This window comes from Cnephaeus nilssonii, assembly GCF_951640355.1.
Source record: "Cnephaeus nilssonii genome assembly, chromosome: 13".
In the NCBI taxonomy this organism is placed as follows: Eukaryota; Metazoa; Chordata; class Mammalia; order Chiroptera; family Vespertilionidae; genus Cnephaeus; species Cnephaeus nilssonii.
Genome location: NC_137084.1, coordinates 29418768 through 29438564, shown reverse-complemented (window position 1 = coordinate 29438564; position 19797 = coordinate 29418768). Strand labels below are relative to the sequence as shown.

Genomic DNA, 19797 nt, shown 5'->3' with positions numbered 1-19797 from the left:
AGGGAAGCACGAGACTTAGCTTGGTGACCTTGACCAAGCAACAGAATCTCTGAAGCCATTTCCATTTCTGTAAAAATGAAGCCAATGGGAGATCACACGAGAGACAGAATGTAGGAATATTTGGTAAACTTTGCGTGTCTAAGGGAACCCAGGAGGAATGATGCTCCACACCAAGAATTTGCCCTTGAGGTCAGTGAGATAAATTTTCATTTTCTTCCCACAGTGCCCTAATTGGCCAAATGAAAATGTTAAATACATTTTAGAAAAGTTTTAATTTCAACAATTTATGATTAAAAATACATTTATAAATAATTTTTCCATAGACTTGATTGAGGATTGTTGCAAACTTTACAAAAAGACAGACTGCAACAAAAACAGATTAAAATTACAAAAAAATATAGCTATAGTCCTATGTAAAAATACATTATACATCACAGCTTTTTCTTTGTGCAAAGTTTAAGAGAATGCTGTGTTAGGCATGTCACATATTCACTCAAAGGGAAGTAAACTTTAATACAGTTACTTTGCATAATGGTATAGGCACAGGTGAAATAATTCATTCTTTTCCCCTAGAATTTAATATACCTTAGTTCAACATTTTACTTTTATTTTTTAGGATTAATGATGAATTTAGCTTAATACAAATATATATATATATATGTATGCGTGTATGTGTAAGAAAATAAGTGTTTGTTTTGAAATTAAGTAAACCCTCAACGTATTTACAGTATTTTCAGGGAATGTGTTCTCCAAACGAGTCTGAGTACATCTTCTCTATTAAACAACTCTTTAGAAAATTAAATGAAGCCAAATTTGTCTATTAATGGACATCCTCCGTTGAGACTTCCAGTTTTCGCTGTGGGACAAAGAGAGCTCCTATGGAGGTTTTATTAGCACCATCAAAATCCATGCAGTGTGAGCCCATCGATTTCACTGGTCCACCTGGGGTACGGAAGAAACTTTCGGCCACTAAATGTGACCCTTTGGGTGTTACTGGAACAGGCTGATTGGAAAGAGAGGAATGGAAAAAAGAAGTCAAACCCACACCACAGACAGGTATGCTCTAACTCTAGCAGCATTTACGAGACTGGACTGGAAGGCCATGCCACACGTGGGAGCCCAGCATACTTTGAAATCAGCTAGGTAAGCCTGGATGAGTTTTCCATTCTCAACTATTTTTGTTAAGGCAAGAAAAGAAGCTCACAGTAAAGCAATAATATGAATTCCTTGCACACTTTTTCCAGGCTTGGAGAGCAGGCAGGCCTTCAGCCTCCTCACTCCCCTATCCTTTCCCTCTCCAAAGAAGAAAAGCAAAAGCAAGTCTGACATTTGGGACTTAATAACCCCAGGAAAAAAATGAGTGGAAATACTCTCACCTGCTGTGCCCCCATCACGGCAAGGGACTGTCCGTTCAGTTGGTTCTGGCCCAGGACCGGAGAGTTATACCGGGTGGCCCTTCCTTGCTGAGTGCCTGCATGTTCTGGTACGACACTAACAGCCTCTATTCTTGAAGACATGGGAAGAGTTCCGGGCCCGGAGCTGGCAGACACCTGCACACTGGGGGAGATGAGCCCCAAGTGCTGCAGGGTGAAGTTTACAATGGCCGAGCTTGGGTGCTGAACGGGAATGGGGTGGCTCGAAGTGAGAGCCGGGCTGTTCCCTACAGGTATGGCCGCCACGGAAGTTGGTGAGACCATTAGCTTCAAAGGTGTTACATGAAAAGAGGGAAAATTAACAGCAGTGAGTTCAGATGATGTCACTGGAATAACACCTGGGAAGAAAAGGAGGGAAAATATCTTAAAAGCACAGGCATTTGTCCAAGAAGCTTACAAGGCTTAAGTAAACTTGAGACTGACCCCATCTATCTATCTATCTATCTATCTATCTATCTATCTATCTATCTATCTATCTATCTAAAACCCTAATATGCAAATAGACTGAACGGCAGAACAACCAAACAACCGGTCACTATGATGTGTGCTGACACCAGGGGGCGCGTGCAGAACATGGCAGGCGTTGGCCACAGCAGGTGAAGCAGGTGAGCGGGGGCGCCAGACAAGGTGGGGCACTGGTTGCTGTCATCGGGGCGAGTCTCTGGTGGTTACTGAAAATTCTTTGCTCCCGTGCACTGCGGTCCCACCTGGTGCTGTCACCTGCTGCCGGCAACAGCCCTGCTCGCCCCTGAGGGCTTCTCCACACCCCCCACCCTGCTCCTGAGGGGCAATCGGGGCAGCAGCTGCTGCTCGCACCTGCTGACGGCACTGGCCCTGCTCACACTGCTGGCACCAGCCCCAATCACTCCACACTGTCAGCAGGTGCGAGCAGGGCCGGCACCATCAATGCATGGGAGCGGCGGAGGCGGGAGCGGGACTGCCAGCAGACAGGAGACTGGGGGCTGCGGCGGGAGGATGGGCCAAGACCCACCCTTGTGCCCACTGCAGCCTCGTGGCCCACAGTTCCTTTCAAGGTGCACGAATTCGTGCACTGGGCCCCTACTGTTTGAATAAATGCTTGATGTACACTCACCTGCAATCGGGGAGCTGTAGATCCTGTGGTTTGGGGAAAATGTACCTGAGTTTTCTTTACTAGACAAAAGGGACTCTGCCCCCAGGGATGAGCACTGGGTGAGAGGGATTAGGTATCCCGATGGGAACAGTGTCTAGAAAAAAAGAGGAAGGGTTTATTTTACACATAAATACTGGAAGAAAAATGGCCCTGTGCCTCTTCCAGGACTAATATACCTTGATGGTTGTCTCATTAGACTGATGCTTCCAAACAGTAGGGCTATAGGCAGGACAGCTGTACAGCTCCCTGAAGACAATATCCCTCCCTCCCATTCCAACACTTGTCCTGAGTCATACAAACCATGAATATTTTTTCCATTGATTTTTAAAGACTGGAAGGGAGGCAGGGGAAGGAGAGAAGGAGAGAGAGAGAGAAACATCAATGTGAGAGAGACATATTGATTGGTTGCCTCCTGCATGAGCCTTAACAAGGGCCGGAGATTGAACCTGCAACCCAGGTATGTCCTTGACCAGGAATCGAACCTGTGACCCTTCAGTGTGCAGGCTGGTGATCTAACCATTGAGCACACCAGCCAGAGCACAAACCAAGTGTTCTTAAATGCCCTCTGTGGTCTTAAGAAGTGTCCTAACGCTACCACTGAGTCTGCTGAGAGGAGGATGCACCCAGCAGATCCCTTTCACACCGACATCCTAATTCCTGCTCAGACTCCTTGGTATGATGTGGTGCTAACTGTGGGAACTAAGTGAATGCAGTTGGACACCATAGTGACACTGTTATGTTATTATAGATTGTTCTTGAATTACATAGAATGGTATTTCCCAGAGTATTCTGAAGTACCCTAGTTTCAGGGGATGCAAGCAAGCACCACTTGAATCATGCTCAAGTATGTTTGGGAAATGCTGAATTCACAGGAAAATGGTGTTTTAATTAGAGAATTTCTTTAATAGTGGCATGCATTGTAAATCTCCAAGGGGGAGCCTCCAGCCTGTAGCATTTCCCAGGCTATCTGGCAACTAAATTTTTGGTAGTATTGGAATTCAGAGAAAACACATTTTAAGAAATGTTGATTTAGAGAAGGGGGTTGCCAAACCATGGGCCAAAAGCCAGCCTCCTGTCTGTTTTTGTAAGTAAAATTGCATCGAACACAGCCATGCCTATTCATTTATGTATTGTCTATAGCTGCTTTTCTATTTTCTTTTTACCATGGCAGAGTGGAATAGGTACAATGGCGACATAGTCTACAAAGTAAAAAATCCTTACTATCTGGTTCTTTACAGAATGATGTTTACTGATCCCTGATTTAGAACAAAGGAGTTATACAACTACAGATTTGTTTCCAATACTTTAGGTTCTAATGATTATCAAGAAAACATGCATATACTATTACAAACTAAAGGGCACGGCACCAGAATTCAAAAACTAAGGTAAAAAAAGAGAACGGATTCATTCACATGAGAGACTCAACTGCCATGTAGCAAAAGCTTTTAGGCAGTAACATTACAGACCAAATGGAAACGGCCTGAGTGTTGGGCTGTGCGCATCCTCCCCGTGCCTGCTAGATCACTGTACCTGACCAAACAGAGAAAGCCCAAGAAGCCTGCTTCGGCCTTAGCCTGAGCGGGACTGGCAATAGCTGAAAGCTGCTCTTGTAAACGTGTGTGTGTGTGTGTGTGTGTGTCCAGATCTTTCTTCTGGACATTGTTAAAACAACAGTCTACACTTTGATCTAGCTGTTAATAGTCATGTCTTTTCCTTGGGAACCAATCAGTTCAGAACCCACAATGCTAAAAGTGGACCACAAACTTTAAAATTTGGTTTCTTAGCTGCTTGGCACTGCTCATTCTCTTTACTGGTAGGTTCCTTGAAAGCTGCAGAGATAGAAATTGTTAACGAGTGAATTTAGGGATTTTACAAATCCTCTTAGCTATTTTGCTATTGTTAATCATGCTCTCGTAGTACAAGTTGCTGGTTTAATTCTTTCAAGTCTTCAGCAAAACCTGTAGTACTCCACTACAGGTTATTTTTCAGTTTTCTACAAACTACATTCATCATAACATCTTTTAGCCTACAATGCCAATTCCCTTTTTGAAAAAAAAACACCAAAGAATTATTAAATGAGCAGGATGAATGAATTTGACATATTTCAACTTGCATGTTATGATCTCATCTAGCCTACATTAGCCCTCTTACCCCCTCTTCCTATTACACATCCTAGTTTATTTTCACTGTAGTTCTTCTTATTATTTATTGATATGTTTGTGTTATTTGTATACTGTCTTCTCTCCACCCTCAGAAGTGTAGATTCTCAGTAAATGTTTGGTGAATGAATTAATACACAAATTAACACATTTTCTTTGTTCTGCTCAGTTCATGCTAAAAAGAAATGGTCAAAATGAAGTCACAGAGATGAAAAAAGAAGCAGGGGGACATGGAAAATCTATCCACTGAAAACCCTAATCCTGAATAACTAAGTGAGCAACAGGAGACCATTATTAAATTACCCCATTGGCCCAAAGAGATTATGGACCTCCCCCCAAAAATCCAATCAGGCACAAGCCGTGTAATTTTCTCCCTAGCATGGATATTACATACAAAATGACACTATACTAAGAGATTTTGAACGGTTACCATGAGGCCATCCTAAGGGAAGACTTGACAAACTCTAAAGCCTCCTTAATAGTAAGTTACAGATAATACCCTTCATCTTATAAGAATCACATCCCTTTTACATATATCATCATGTAATAAATTCACCTAGCCTCACAAAAACTGTAATAGGGCCCCGCGGCAAGTACTCCAAAGGTAACCATCACCAAAGGAAGGTGCTGGGTTCGGTTTGGTTTGGACCACAGCACAGTGTTTTATACCCGGTAGATGATCGGGAAAAAACTGGTGGAACAAATTTGTTATAGATGCGGGGAAACAAGATGTAGAGAAATAAAAGAATGCGAGTTAAGCAGCGACAGAATGAGAGAGTAACATCTGCTCCCACATTGAGTGGTGCTCATTCTGTGATCATGTCTTTCACAAATAATTGTCCTAAGGGAGGAAAATGAGATAATGTATGTAAAAGTGCCTAATCTTCCTGACATCCAATAAATGTTAATTCCTTCTTGAGCTCTACTCCACCTAGGGAAAAAATGATTGGGAACATCACAATCCCTAGAAACCAGTGTCTCAAATATACTTACAAGTTAAGATTTTTCTTACACAAAATAGAAATTTTGGTTTCGATTTTAGAAAGTAAAAACAGGGGGAACAATTTATCTTCTAGGCAACAGGTGCCAGTTACATGACATCAAACAAACATTAGGCACTGACTCAGAAAGTAGGAGTCACTGGAACCCCATGTATCCATCCATTCATTGGGGGTTACATCTGCTTGTAAATTATTTAAGACTTTCATGACAGGTGTTTGCATTCCAGTGTGTGGTGGAGAAATGGACTAAGGACAACCACCCATGGTGCTTTAAAAAGACAGCAAATAATCCCTTCCTCCAAAGGCTAAAAATGTCCCTGCCATCGTCCCAGCCAGGGGATTAGCTGTCTGGGGCTTTGTTTGCATTACGGATGCTAAGGAACAGTTCCTTGTCTTCTGAGAGACTGCTCTTTGCTCTGGTAGATTTCACAAGCCACCAAATCCTCCTCTAATCAGTTGGGGAGTTCCTAATACTTTGCACATTGCAAGGATGTACTTACTGTGGAGACATTTTCAAATCCTGTTAGGTTCTCTTTAAATTTCTTATTGGAACCACTGTCTTCGAGCATGCTTGCCCTCTTTGAGCCTCTCTCTCCAGCAGATTCTGTGTCTCCATTCTGTGCACCCTGTCTCTCCGGCATGGGCAACAGGCTAACTGGCCTGATGGAGACATTGGGCTTGGTGGCATCATTGGCTGCTTTCTCGGTGGTGGCATCTGTGCAGTCTTTTGGTCTCGTAGCTTTAGAAGAGGGGTTAGGGCAGACTGTCGGGCTCAGGCCTTGGGGCGGCATCATGGTGTGGGTATGGGCAGGCTGCAAGTAGATGGCATAGGACGGGCCCGAAGGGGCTTGAGGTAGGATTACGGGCACCGCCGATGACAATGGGCTGGGGAACAAAGGGACCACCCCCAGGGGCTGGATGAGGGGCGGTGCTGGGAGCTCCGGCTCAGCATTCACTGAGGCGTCCAGAGGGGCCACTGGCTTGCAGTGCCCGGATCTGGCCAGCTGTGATTTTGCTTTCTTTCTGGATTCACTAAAAGACAAGATTTAAAACATGACATAAACACATTTTCTCTAAAATGTTCTACCACTTTAGACTGTCCCAGATGGAAAGCCTTGCTTTTATGAAACCAGCAGATAGTTTCCGTAATATTTTGCTGTGAGTTTCAGAAAAAGACTGTCTCCCCAGTTTCCAAGGCTAGTGCCTTTTCTTACATAAAGTAAGTAATCCTAATGATGCAGCTACGTCCTTCATCCCACCCACCTTGATTGCCAACCTACCTTGATTGCTCTTCTAACTGCATTTTGCAAATTGCTGCGAGCTGAGCCATTTTACTTGGGAAGGGTTCAGAATTCTGAGAACTCTCAGCTGGTAAAATAGAAAGAAGGGGTGTGGGTGTTGGTCAAAGCGAAAGAATAAATGCTCACACAGATGACAGATCATCGAAGCCCAATGAACACACAAAAAATGCATCTCCCTCCAAAGCACACAGCAGTTAAACAAAACCCCCCACAAACTACTAATCCTCTAGTAATTAGAGTCTAATTCATGCATAAGTTAGGCTTCAAGGGGGGTTAAGCATATGGATATGGAAACAATTCTCCTCCAAGTCTCATAGGGATCTAAAAAAATCAGGTAACAAGGACTTCTTCCCTGCAGAGCCCTGACGTGATTGAAAACACACCTTTGCTGGTCTTGATAGGGCTACTGGGAGCAGAACTGATCTTTCTCCGGTCACTTTCTATGCTCTTTACCAGTTTGATAAGAGATGGGTGCCGAGTAAAGTTTGGCTTCCTATGTGTGGAAAAGAGGTTTTTGGCACAGTTCTCGATTGAAGGCTGCCTCACTTCCACATCCGAGGTGGAGAAAGAAAGGACAGGGTTCACACCTGAAAGAAAAGGGCAGGGCGTTAAATCGTGAGCGATTCATCTTCCTCTTGGGATGTAAGGTCAAAGCGCAGTTCTAACATGATTTTAGGAATTAAGTGGCAGCAGTTCTAGATCACCAATCACATGCCGGACACTGCGTTATGGGCTTTTATTTAAATAAAACCTTGAATTCTGAGATAAGATTTCACACTTAACATTTCGAAAATCCATTGTAACTTATAACCAGTGGTGTGCTATGGCATAATTATCAGGTTTTTTTTTCTCTTATTGATATATAAAAAATTGTGCATCTTATAATCAGTGGTCTTTTATTTTTTTAATCCTCACCCCAGGATATGTTTTTCATTGATTCTAGAGAGGAAGGGAGAAGGAGAGAGAAAAACTGATGGAATGCCTCCCCAACTGCGGATTGAACCCACAACCTGAGTATGTGCCCTGACTGGGAATCGAACCCACGACCCTTCGGTGTATGAGAGGATGCTCCAGTCCACTGAGCAACATTGGCCAGAGCATCAGTGGAGTATTAATCTGATGAAATACGGTGACCCTCACTGCTATGGACTGAATATGTGTGCTCCTCCCAACCCCCAATTCATGTCAAAACCTAATGCTCAATATAATATTAGGAAGTGAGGCCTGTGGGAGGTGCTAAGGTCATGAGGGCAGAGCCTTCTTGAACAGGAGCTCCTCTTCCCTCATGTGAGCTTACAATGAAAACTTTGATCTTCGACTTCCAAAACTGTAAGAAACAAATTTCTGTTGTTTATAAGCCACTCAGTCCATGGTATTCTGTTATAGCAGCCTGAACACACTAAGTAAGACACTCTCAACCACTCCACGGGGGAGGTACTTCTCAGGAAATGCATCCCCATTCAGACCTTAACCAATGAGGCATGGTCTCTCAGCTGGTGGAATGTGGGTCTGGGATATGAACTCCACCAGGGTGGCCCCAGAGCCTGCACTACAAATCCCTGTGGCAAAGGACCTCTCTCTGAGATTACATCCCACCTGACAATAACCTCACAAAGGCGCCACGGTTCTCCCCATTTTGCAGGTGAGGAAACCCAGCCTTGCAGGAGTAACGTGCCCAGGGCCACACAGCTAATAAGTGGCAGAGCTGATACTGGACACCAAGTCTCCCTCTGCCTCCATGGCCCATGTTCTTGCCACTTTCTAACACTTCTGTGCGGGAGCTTTGGTGGAATGCAGTGTCAGAATCCCAGAGTTGAAACGGAGACCAGGATCCTGACCCCGGGATGAATTCATTTCATATTCCCCATGTGGACAGGCTCTGTCATGGTCACTGAGAAGCATAAGAACGATAGCAATAGTATCTTATGTTCTGTGGTGCTTTCAACTTTTCCAAATCCTTTCCCATTCAGATTCTACCTCCTGGGCACTGTGTGGGAGGTGGGTATAAACCTTGGCTTGATGATGGGGCCAGTAGCCAGACCTTCCTTATTGGCACTCATCTTTTCATTTATCCTGTATATGTTCTTTCCATGTGGAGTGTGGGTAGGCAGGGGAAGGGAGAACAATCCCTAAATATGTGTTAATTCAAAACAATGAAGCAAAGAATTTAAGAAAATAGATTACATACCACTGGGATTAGGACCGATTTCTGGGCCTATCCATTTAAAAGCTGGTTTTCGGCCTCTTTCTTCAGTAACGTGAACTTTCTTGATGAGATCCAGGCTACTCAGAACATTAGCTATATCATACAACCTCCGAATTTTTGCTGGGGAGAAAAAAATTCATATACACCACTTAATGGAATAATGAAAGATCAAAGGACTTTGCTTCTTAAGGATTTCATATATTCAAAGAGCCATCCGATCCTAACCATCAATGTCAGGCAGAGAAAAATGTGACTCTTTTAAAGTTAGCCTAGTGATACTGCTTTAGTTAAAACAAAAAGTAGTTTAAATATTGAAAAGACTCAGTGACTGCGGGTACTGAATTGTGAAATGACAGAAGCGTGTGTTGAAAAAGGAAAAATGACTGAATGAGATCACCCTGTCAGGAACATGTCACAGATTTTTTGACAAAAGGTCACCATTACCGGGCCATCTCCTAATGAGGATTCAGAAGAATTTTATGAACAGAAGAAATAAAGCATTAATGATAAATGCATTGCTTTCCTGCTTGTGAGAATTTATAACAGTAAGACTGACTTAATATCATAAGTGTGGAAAGTTCCATAGTCCATCAAAATTTGTAAATTGTTAGACTGTCCTTATATAATATGCAAAGACTAGATTTATTAATTCTACAGATCTTATATATATATGAACAAGTTTTGTTACAGATAGTCTGCTTTTACCTCCAGCTTGGTAGTACAAAATTATAAATCAAGCCGCTTCTTCCTAGCCACGCCAGAAAATTCCGAGTTCCCTGGGGATTCAGCAAATTATACACCTGCAGTTCCTGGAATGGTTTCCAAGGCTGTGACTAACCAGGGAAATGGAGAGCTGAAAACTGGTGACTCAGAAAAGCAGGCAGCTCATTTGTAGTATCAGGACGTGTTTTCTGAAATTGCAGATCTCCCAAGCCAATTGTCGGCATTATTGCCTTTTTCTCTACTTAGTTTTATCTTGATAGAGCCACTATCAACCCACGGATGTCTGAATATCCTTTCCTGAGACCAGTACAGCTCTTCAGGGATGGGAAGGGGTATTTGTGACAGCCCCCAGGTGTTCCCATAGCCTCTGCTGGGTCCCCAAAGTGTCCCTTGCTCAGGCTAGCCTCATTCCCTACTTAGTGGTCTGCTAATGCCTCCTGGCGAGATGGGCGTGCAGCACACCCCTCCCTGTCTGCTAAGCACTTTTTTCCACACCCTCTCTCTGCCTTCATGGAGGATCCTACAAAGTCTGTTATAGATGTGAGGGCAGAATTCTGTGCCAGGAATCCAACCTATAATCCTATTCCAACTTTGAGCAAATATTTTGGCCAAAACCACTCTTTCAAACTGGCAAACCAACTGTGCCGCAATTCACTTCTGGGGACAATTTTAGAAGTTATTTGTACTCTGACATATGAGAGACAGTGGAAATAGCAGAGACCCGAGTTCCAGTCCCACTTTAGTTTACTGCTCATTTAGACTTCAGGCAACCACAGATTGTATACTAGTAAAATGCGACAATGCTACAGTAGCAAACGAGGTAACTTTTAACAAACTGTCAGACAAATCAGAGTAGTTATATGCATATCTTTTGGATCATACACATTAGTTAAAGCAGGATGGCCATGGCTTCTGGGGAGAAGTGAAAATACAAAAGCATAATTAGAGAAGACCTATTTATATAGCAAATATATTTGGAAATCAGTTTGTAACAGAGATTTTATTTTATTAAGAACAGGTCCAAAAGTCCACGGAGTCATGACACTTACTTTTAAATTTGCTTTTATCCAAATCTTCCACGTGGTCCTCCCCAATTAAAATCTTGGCAGCAGTTTCTAGGCTCACTATCTGAGGCGTTGACACCAGAAACAGCATCACAAACTTCTGGCTCATCACTCTTAAAGACTTGTCTTTGCGGCTGTTTACAGAGGCTTTGAAGAAGATTGAGGATTAGAGAATTAAAATGCATGAAGGGACGAGTGACTTCTAAAGTAACAAGGCTAAAAATACCACCACCTGACCAGACAGTTGACAACTGCGGCATTTTAACATGAAAGGCAGCAGTAGCTTTAGAGCAGTGTTTCCGAAGGAACCTCCTTTTTAGACCTTGTGACTATCAGCTCTCACCTGCTCGAAATTCCACTCCCGGGAGTTCGACAAAACACGTGTCTGCGTGCCCGTTTTGGTCCGTGTTTGCCTTGGTGACATGATCCTCTACACTGCAACTCTTACTGAAGTCAAACTCTTGTTCATATTCCTTCTTCTTGATCATCATGATTTGCTCGGCGTATTTGTTTTCCTCCCCGACGATTTTCAAAGCCACCAGGGTTTTGTTGAGATTATGCCGCCCGTGCCAAGTGTACCTGTTTTTGGCCAGGCGGCTCACCATGTGTAAACTCTCTAGGACATTCACGATATCGTAAATGCGTCGACGCTCAACATCTACAAGGAATGAGCAGCTGTATGTTACTAGGATCAGATTTTGGAATGTGTACAGAATTGAATAACTTTTTTTTCTTCCATGGTTATTTGTCAGTAGGTTCTGGATGTTACAACTTATTTACACTCAACAAGGGTGAAGATGAGAAAGACATGTCCCTACTCTCAAAGGGTACAAATTAATTGACATGAATTAGAGATGCCATTTATTGAGGGTCTACTATGTGCCATATGGCTTTAAGAAATTTCTAGCCTAAACGTGTGAGGTAGGTATTATCCTGCACACTTGAATGAGGAGGAAATCGAGGCTCAGGCTGGCTAAGTGGCTCACCCCAGGGCACAGAGCCAGTAAGTGGCAAAATCAAATCTTTAATACTCCAAATACCACACTTTACAACCTGTTTTTTTCTGTTACTCCCCCCCCCTCCCGCCACACACACACACACACACACACACACACACGCACGGTTGTCATATGATAGCTATAAGGTGCTGAGATTTCTTACTGTTCCTGGAACCTGCCACATATGCCTTTGCCTGAAGGCCTTGGTGCTGGGCTATTCCTCTGCCTGGAATCCCTCTCCCAGATGTCCACATGGCTCCCCACCTCAGTTCTTTCAAGTCCTTGCTCAAATGTCACCTTGTCAAACTGAGGCCTGACCTGACTGCTTACTTTAAAATTGCAAAACACGCCCCCAGCACTCCCGCTCAATCCTTTTATCCCGGTCCACGTTTTCTTTTTTCCATAACATGTATGACCTTCTAACTAACATACGTTATAATTTCTCATTAGGTCCTTTGAATAGTGTCTATTGCTCCCACTAGAATGTTGATTCCATGGGAGCAGGCATTTTTCCTTTTTGTTCACTGATGTTATCACAAGTGGCTACAACACTGCCTGGCACATAGTAGGCGATCAATAGATGCCTGCTGAATTACAGAGTACATCCGACATAGCTACAATGATGTAGGTGAATCGATGACTATCAATGGCATATTCTTAAAATGTGAAGTAAAATTAACCTTTATAAACATGTATTAGATCAAAACTTTATGGCTTAATAGCTATATATTAAAATATCCTGCATATCTCTTTGAAGTTTAAGATACTTTCATGATTAAAAAGGTGCCCCAAATTTGCCTTAGACCTCTTCTTAGCTATAACTAGATTTGAGTCTTTAAAGAAAGGAGTAAAAGGGGGCAGGGAGGACACAGTAATTTTGCCAAACGCTCAGAAAATGCATCGGTCCTTATAACAGCGTTGAGCGGCAGGGAGCGCTAAAGCCCTGCTCCTCCCCACCCAAGCTGATGCTCATCATAAACTGTGCAGACACCATTCCACAGCCTGGCTTTTCAACCACAGAGCCAAGAGAGAAGTTCCAAGTTGTAGCTGATATGAAACAAGTCATAAAACAATGCTGCCTTCCTTTAAAGCTGCAGAGCTTTTGAAATGCAGTCCCAAGCAATCTCCATTGTGATTTTTTGTTGTTTTAAGACTCACTGACATTGGAAACTATATGCCTTTATTCCTGAATTAATAGGGCTTTCGAGATTCATAATTCTCTGTGGCCTTCTTTGTGTCACTACACTGTCTAGATGAGTGTGAGTCTGAAGGCGTAAGTCCACAAAGTCACTTTTTTCACCATTTCAGTGAGCTGTTTGCATACTTACTAAGTTCCTCAGCTACTTCGTCAAGACAGATGTCATTATTCACAGCAGGGTTGGGATAGTTAGGATATCGTGCTAAGAATTTATGACACAATAATCCTAAACTTTTCTCTTTTCGACTTGGTTGGGATTTCTCACATTCGTCTCCTGATAAGTGTTCCTACAAAGGAAGAGGTAAATATGTCTTATGAAATCAAGTTTGACAGATATATTAGGGGCATCTGCATTCTATGACTAACACTGGTACGAGTGCTTTGTTTAAATAGCTGCAAAATTGGGGGGTTTAGCGGGGGGGCGGGGAGTATAAGGTGTGGAGCCAGTATAAGCTGTGTGGCAGATCTAAAAGGAAAGCTTGAGCTGAAAGTAAGTCCAAGGTTCAGAATTCCCAGTGCTATAATGGATGGGGTCCAAATCTTTCTCGTGCTTTGGAGGAGGCTAATAGTCTGGGGATGGCGATACATTATATTGCTGGCATTTCTGCAATAGCTACTCTTCTCCTCCCCCCAAATCCCTTCAGTCCTCTGCAAACCTACGTGTAAACAATCTTTGGGCTTAGGTAATCCATTTCTGTTGTTGAACAGCCCCCTTTTCTGATCTCTGTTGCGGATCTCGGGGCTCACGGCACTGATGAGCATTTTCAGGTTGGCTGTTGGTGTCCAGGGTTCTCCCTGGGAGATTTCCTTGGGCTTGGTGGGTGTGGTTAAAGGGCCAAAGTCAGGCTGGATCTCTGCCAACACTCTATTTGCTGTAGTGGATTCTTTCAGAGGTGTTTTCATCTGTCCCCTTTTATGTGGCTCAAAAAAGAGATTTTCCTGGTTTAAAACAATAATTAAATTCACTGTAAAACAGGATTTATCAGATAGCTTTTGACTCTAGAAATTATACAATAGAATATTGCTACGGGAAAGAGTGCCAAAGGAGGTTGCAGAGTTGATTAAATTAGTAATGATATTGATACCTGTCCTTTTAAAAACTAATGCTCCCATTTTTTAAAAAAAATTTTGCAACAAAACATGGATTTAATTTTTTTCATCTCTTGTTCCAAGGATTAAAAAATTTCAAAATTTACGTATTTTTAACTTTTTATGTTGAAATAATTTTAGCTTTCGAGTCAAGTTGCAAAGATAGCAGAGAGTTCCTACACCTTTCACTCAGCTTCCCCTAACACAGTGGTCGGCAAACTGCGGCTCTCGAGCCACATGCGGCTCTTTGGCCCCTTGCGTGTGGCTATTCCACAAAATACCACGTGCGGGCGCGCATGTACAGTGCGATTGAAACTTCGTGGCCCATGTGCAGAAGTCGGTTTTCGGCTCTCAAAAGAAATTTCAATCGTTGTACTGTTGATATTTGGCTCGGCTGACTAACGAGTTTGCCGACCACTGCCCTAACACAAGTGAAACTGTAATAAGTAAAGGTCTCCGTTGCAGAAACAATGTCCCATTCATCTGTGTAACCAGCACAACGGCTGCATGCAGTAGGTGCTCAATAAAACACCACTGATGTAGAAGAGTCAGACAGCCAAGAAGACGAGGGTGAGGGCTAGCATGTGGTCAGACTTGCTGGTAAAAATCTGGTAGGGAGCAAAATCCAGAGTGCCAAAGAGTAGGATTTCTGACCAGAAAAGGCTGCCCTTTGAATATCTACCCCTTCACTTTACTGATGGAGAATAAAATTAGTTACTCAAAGTCACAAAGCTTCTCCCTGGCAGTGGGGGAACTGCTACTGAGGCGTAAAAGGGTAAATTGACAGCAGTTCAGAAATAAGACTAATGGAGACCACGTTTCTTCTACTTTTGGACACTAGGGACCCCACATATCCTTCCAATCTATTTTTAAAGAAAATGCTTGGAATGGCAATAAGCGAAAGAATAGAGAGACACACTAATTCCTCAGTGACTTTAGAAACAAAGATTAATGGGACTATTTTGTATGCCTGTGACTCCTTAGGATTATCAGTTTGTATTTTCACCAAATCCTATAGTCCCGTTCTGCAGAAGAGGACAGCCAGGCTTCGAGAAGTCACACCCGACGTGAATCCTCAATCCAACTATGGCACTCTTACATAAAGCCATGTAAGGTTTCCAATGGGAAACCCTCCTGAGCATGTGTACTGGAGAGGCGCTTACCCAGGAAGGGATTTTTCTAAAGGCTACTCTCCTTAGCCTCAGGCTATCAAAGTAACCGCCAAATCCGCCATTTTCTCAGTTGACTAATACATAAAACTTTTAGGAAATTTGCACATTTCTTTTTTTGTTAACTTAGCAGTCATTGAACACCAGTCAAGACACTCCCACTGACAATTCTTTTGCAATTTTACAAAAAAATTTTTTTCCCTTAGAGTGTTTGCAGACCCAATAGTTAAAGAAGCTGGTGATTCAGTAGAAAATTATCTTAAAAAGAAATCCAAACTTAAATCATGTCAAATGCCCTTTCTGAATTCCTTTTGTTCAAAAATTCTCAGAAATATCATAATGAAACTAACAAATTTTACTATTCTTAAAAATAACTTTTCTCTCTGCTTATCTATTTGAGACTTAAGATTATTTTAACTCTGGGCAACTGTCTTCCTCTTCAAAAATTAAATTTCCCTTCCTTATGGGTTTTTACAGAAGCCAACTAAAAGAGGATGCAAAATTATTAAGATATTGGATATTGAAAAATTATGAGTTAAATTAGGATGATAATTTATTTAAAACAAAGAATAAATACTGAAGTTAAAAAGGTACCTTTTCGTTCTCCATCCTGTAAATTTCTCATACTTTTAGAGTTTTTAAAAAAATAAAAAATCTGAAGTTCCTCCAAATATCCTGATGGTTCAGGTGGTCCACACAATTCTATTAAAATTTAATATCCTGAAAGAAAAAAGGAAATAGCAAAATTAAAGAAAAATAAAAGCAGGAGATCCACTGAAAATTCCTTCACAGACACCATAGGCTACAGAAACAAAGACTAACGAAAACTGACAATCTGCATGTACATTTTATTCCAGACCAGAGATAGCCCCATTGGGCAGGGAACTACATCAAACGCCTGTAAATTCTCTCAGCAAACGGATCCGCTGTAATGAGACTTCAAGCAACCCACAGCATTTCCAGTGACAGCCCGCTCTCACCTTCAGAGAAGTCAGGCCACTCCTGGAAGCCCTCCGAACGGACTGGAGCCAGCTCAAGCACCCACCCAGTCACAGGTCAGGGCTGAAGACTGAGCTCGCGAGCCTAGGTTCCGCTGAAGTGACACGACCCCAAGTGTCTGGCTAAAAGCCTGAATTTCGATGCTTGAATTTCTCCCCTGACACTCACACACGTGCATAGGCTCAGCAGTCAAGTCTTGGAAAATAGCTTGATAGGCAAATTCCAAATTCAGTTCTTAAGCTCCCAACACACTCTGGGCATTTAAAGAACGCCTTATGATTCAGATTTTTATAAAGGCTTTCCTAAAGATGCAAAGCGCTCTGTACTAGCTATTCGGAGGGCCAGTTCGCTTCACGAGGTTGAACCCCGCCCTGGAAGACTGCCCTGGCTCCGTAAGGTGACCAGGTACAGTCCCTCTGGCGCCACACGCTTCGCACGCAGCGCTCTTTCCCCTCCACCAGGTCAATTGCCCCCTCCCCCGCGGCCCGGTTCGCGCGCCGCCCGCGGGGCAGTTTCCGGACAGCATCCTCGCGGTTTCCAGGGCAACGGTTGCCGACCACTCAGAGAGCCACCCGCGGGCCTCTGATTGGTTGGAGGTGCCAGGGGCGGGCCCGGACCTTCCGCCCTCGATTTAAAAATTTGGCGCGGAAAGCCGGACTGTGGCCGGCGCCGCCCCTTAGCAGCGCGGGGCTAGAGCGCGGGCAAACCCGCGCCCGGAACCTCGGCACCCCGCCCCTCCCCCTCGCTCGCCCCCTCCCCTCTGCGCGGGAGCTCAGCTCCTCCCTCCGCCGCCCCCGGCGGAGCGAGAGGCGGGAAACGGCCGCCGCCGCCGCAGCCCTCCCCAGCTCTCTCCCGGTGCCCGGCTGGCCGGGCGCTGCTCCCCTCGGCGTCCCGCTGACCTGTCAGTTCACCTCACGGTCGGAGCGGGCGGAATCTGAGCGGGGACTCCTCGGCGCTCTTCCCCACTCAGGCTCCGGAGCCCCGCGAGTCGGGCCGTCCAGTCGGTCCTTCTGCCGTGCCGAGGTGGGTGCCAGAAGGGAACGCCGGGACCGGGACTGGCGGGCCGGCGGGAGAGCAGTGGTAGCGTGACCGTCCAGGAGCAGTCAAGCCCCCGATTTGAAATTAACCCGCTCCCCGCGCGAGCCCATCCCGCGGGCAGGGCGGGCCGCTCCCCTCCCCCACGCCCACTCTTCCCGGCCCCGGACATCGCGCGCCAATCCGAGCCTCCAGATCCGAACCGGCCGCGAATCACCGTACAGGCGCCGCCCTCCGGACCCGCCTCTACGACGGTGTTGGGGGAAAAGTTCAGCAACTTTTTTTTTTTTCCTTTTAATTTGCAAGCACCCCCCTCCTCTGACTCAAAGGTGGGGAATGAAGTTTGGCCCTCCAGGGGCCGTCGGACTGGGACTCGCGCGCTCTGCGACCCCTGCCCAGCCCCAGATGCATTCACCTACCCTCCGGACCCTAGCCGGGACCCTTCCCCCTGCCATCCCTGGCAGGCATGATTGTGCCGATCACCCTCTGCCCCGTGGCTCCGAGGAGAAATTGGTGTGTGGAGGGAGAGGCTTGGCCCACTGGTGCCAAACTCGATGGGCGCGGGGTGTTGGCGGAGACCTGAGAACTCAGGTGTGTGAAGAGGAAGGAGGGTTAGGGTTGAATACCCGCCAAGCTTGTTGGGCGTCCGCCGCTCCCTCTCCTGGTCTCCCACCCGCACCTCCCTTTCCCTCGTTTTCCTGTTTCCGAGCCTCGGGAAGCTTCAACGTGAACTATTACATAGTTGTAGATTGATAGCAGGGTTGGGAGACGCTGTAGTCCAACACGCTTCGTTTTGCAGACAGGGAACCCGAAGCCCGGGCGGCAGCGCCGCCTTGCCTGCGCCCTGGTTGTCTGGCTCCTGTTATTTGCCTTAAAACGTTTCCCCTTTCCTGGGGATCTGCGTTGGAGTTCCGGGACCGCACGGATTGCCCAACCACACCTAGATCAGGGCGCCCATCTCTCGGCTGTTCGGTGTGAGCGCTTCCTCCTTTTTTTTTTGTAATTTCGTGTGTCAACTACAGCAAGTCCTGGGCTACGATTCCCCGGTCCCATCTCCTACTTTTGTGGCTATGAATCACCCGGTGCTGACTTGCGGCGCGGGACATTTTTACATTCCCGGATGCGATAAAAGGGCCTGGATACGGTGATACTGAGGCTGCGGTCACCGTGCTACAGCGACCGGCCGCAGGCCCAGAGGTCGGGTGACAAGCAGTGGCTCTTCCCCCAGCAGAACGCGTCCTCACAGTGCGCAGGGTGGTCGCCCCGAAAGGTGCCTCTGTCCTCCCTTCGCTGCCAGCCTGGCACGGGCCATCCTGGCCATCCACATCCTAGGGTATGTGCTGGCAAGTGTTGTTGCTCAAGAAAGCGCTTGGACCTGAAAGCGGGCTCTTGGTGGGGTGCCTACAGCTCTTGGATTTAAAATAAAGCCAGGGTCACAGGCAGGGCCCCACCGCCAACAGCACTGAGCGGCGGTTCTTGCTGAGCCCCCCCCGCCCCCACCCCTACACCTTTTCTGGAGCAAGGTGGGCAGTTGGTGCTTCTGCTTTAGCCACTATATGTTTCACAAATTGTTTTGCCCCTCCTCCCTCCTGGTACCCATAGGAGTGCTCCTGTTCAGCTTTGCCCTGACTCCCTGAAGTTTTTACGGCCCACGAGTCTTCTTTAAAGGGACTCTCTTCAGAAGCAGCCGATCTGTTCAGAGGCGGTGGCTAGTGCGCTCGCATCTGTCGTCTACAGGACCATTCGTGTCTGAGTGACAAATACTTGTAGGGCAGATTGTGCAAGGAGCAGCCATCTCTGGTGACACTGCACGGAGGGCATCTCATTTAATTCTCAGCACAGGCGTTAACCATGGGTTAGGATCCAGAAAGAGAAGCAGAGCATTCTTTAAGAAAAAAAAAAAAACATATATATATACATACACACACACACACACACACAGAGAGAAGAAGGGAAAGGGATAGAGAGTTAGAAACATCAATGAGAGAGAAACATGGATCAGCTGCCTCCTGCACACCTCCTACTGGGGATGTGCCCGTAACCAAGGTACATGCCCTTGACTGGAATCGAACCTGGGACCTTTCAGTCCGAAAGCCGATGCTCTATCCACTGAGCCAAACCGTTTAGGGCTAGAGCATTCTTAAGTAACAAACACAAGGACTCAGGGTAAGTGACAGCATGGGATTTGAAGCTAAGTGTTTGTTCCCAAGTGTTTTTTTACCGAGAGTCACGTTCTTCACTGTGCTGATCTTCACTTCCTTTGCAGGATAGTTGTACCCATTTTATAGAG

At 45.2% G+C, this 19797-nt stretch overlaps 1 protein-coding gene across 2 annotated transcripts; it reads right to left on the bottom strand.

Annotated features, from left to right (window-relative positions):
• Window positions 1-302: 302 nt before the first annotated feature.
• On the bottom strand, window positions 303-17620 carry E2F8 (E2F transcription factor 8). Of its 2 annotated transcripts, none has more exons than XM_079787217.1 (13): window positions 17372-17620; window positions 16068-16193; window positions 13876-14154; window positions 13346-13502; window positions 11363-11677; window positions 11005-11166; window positions 9215-9352; window positions 7410-7613; window positions 7006-7093; window positions 6226-6757; window positions 2527-2659; window positions 1377-1771; window positions 303-1003 (listed from the first exon to the last, which is right to left on the bottom strand). In XM_079787217.1, the coding sequence occupies exons 2-13, from the start codon at window positions 16080-16082 to the stop codon at window positions 821-823; spliced, it is 2601 nt and encodes an 866-aa protein (XP_079643343.1). In that variant the 5' UTR covers window positions 16083-16193; window positions 17372-17620; the 3' UTR covers window positions 303-820. The 2 variants fall into 2 exon arrangements, with proteins under 2 accessions (XP_079643343.1, XP_079643342.1); XM_079787216.1 differs by lacking the exon at window positions 17372-17620 and adding an exon at window positions 16454-16910.
• Window positions 17621-19797: the final 2177 nt, after the last annotated feature.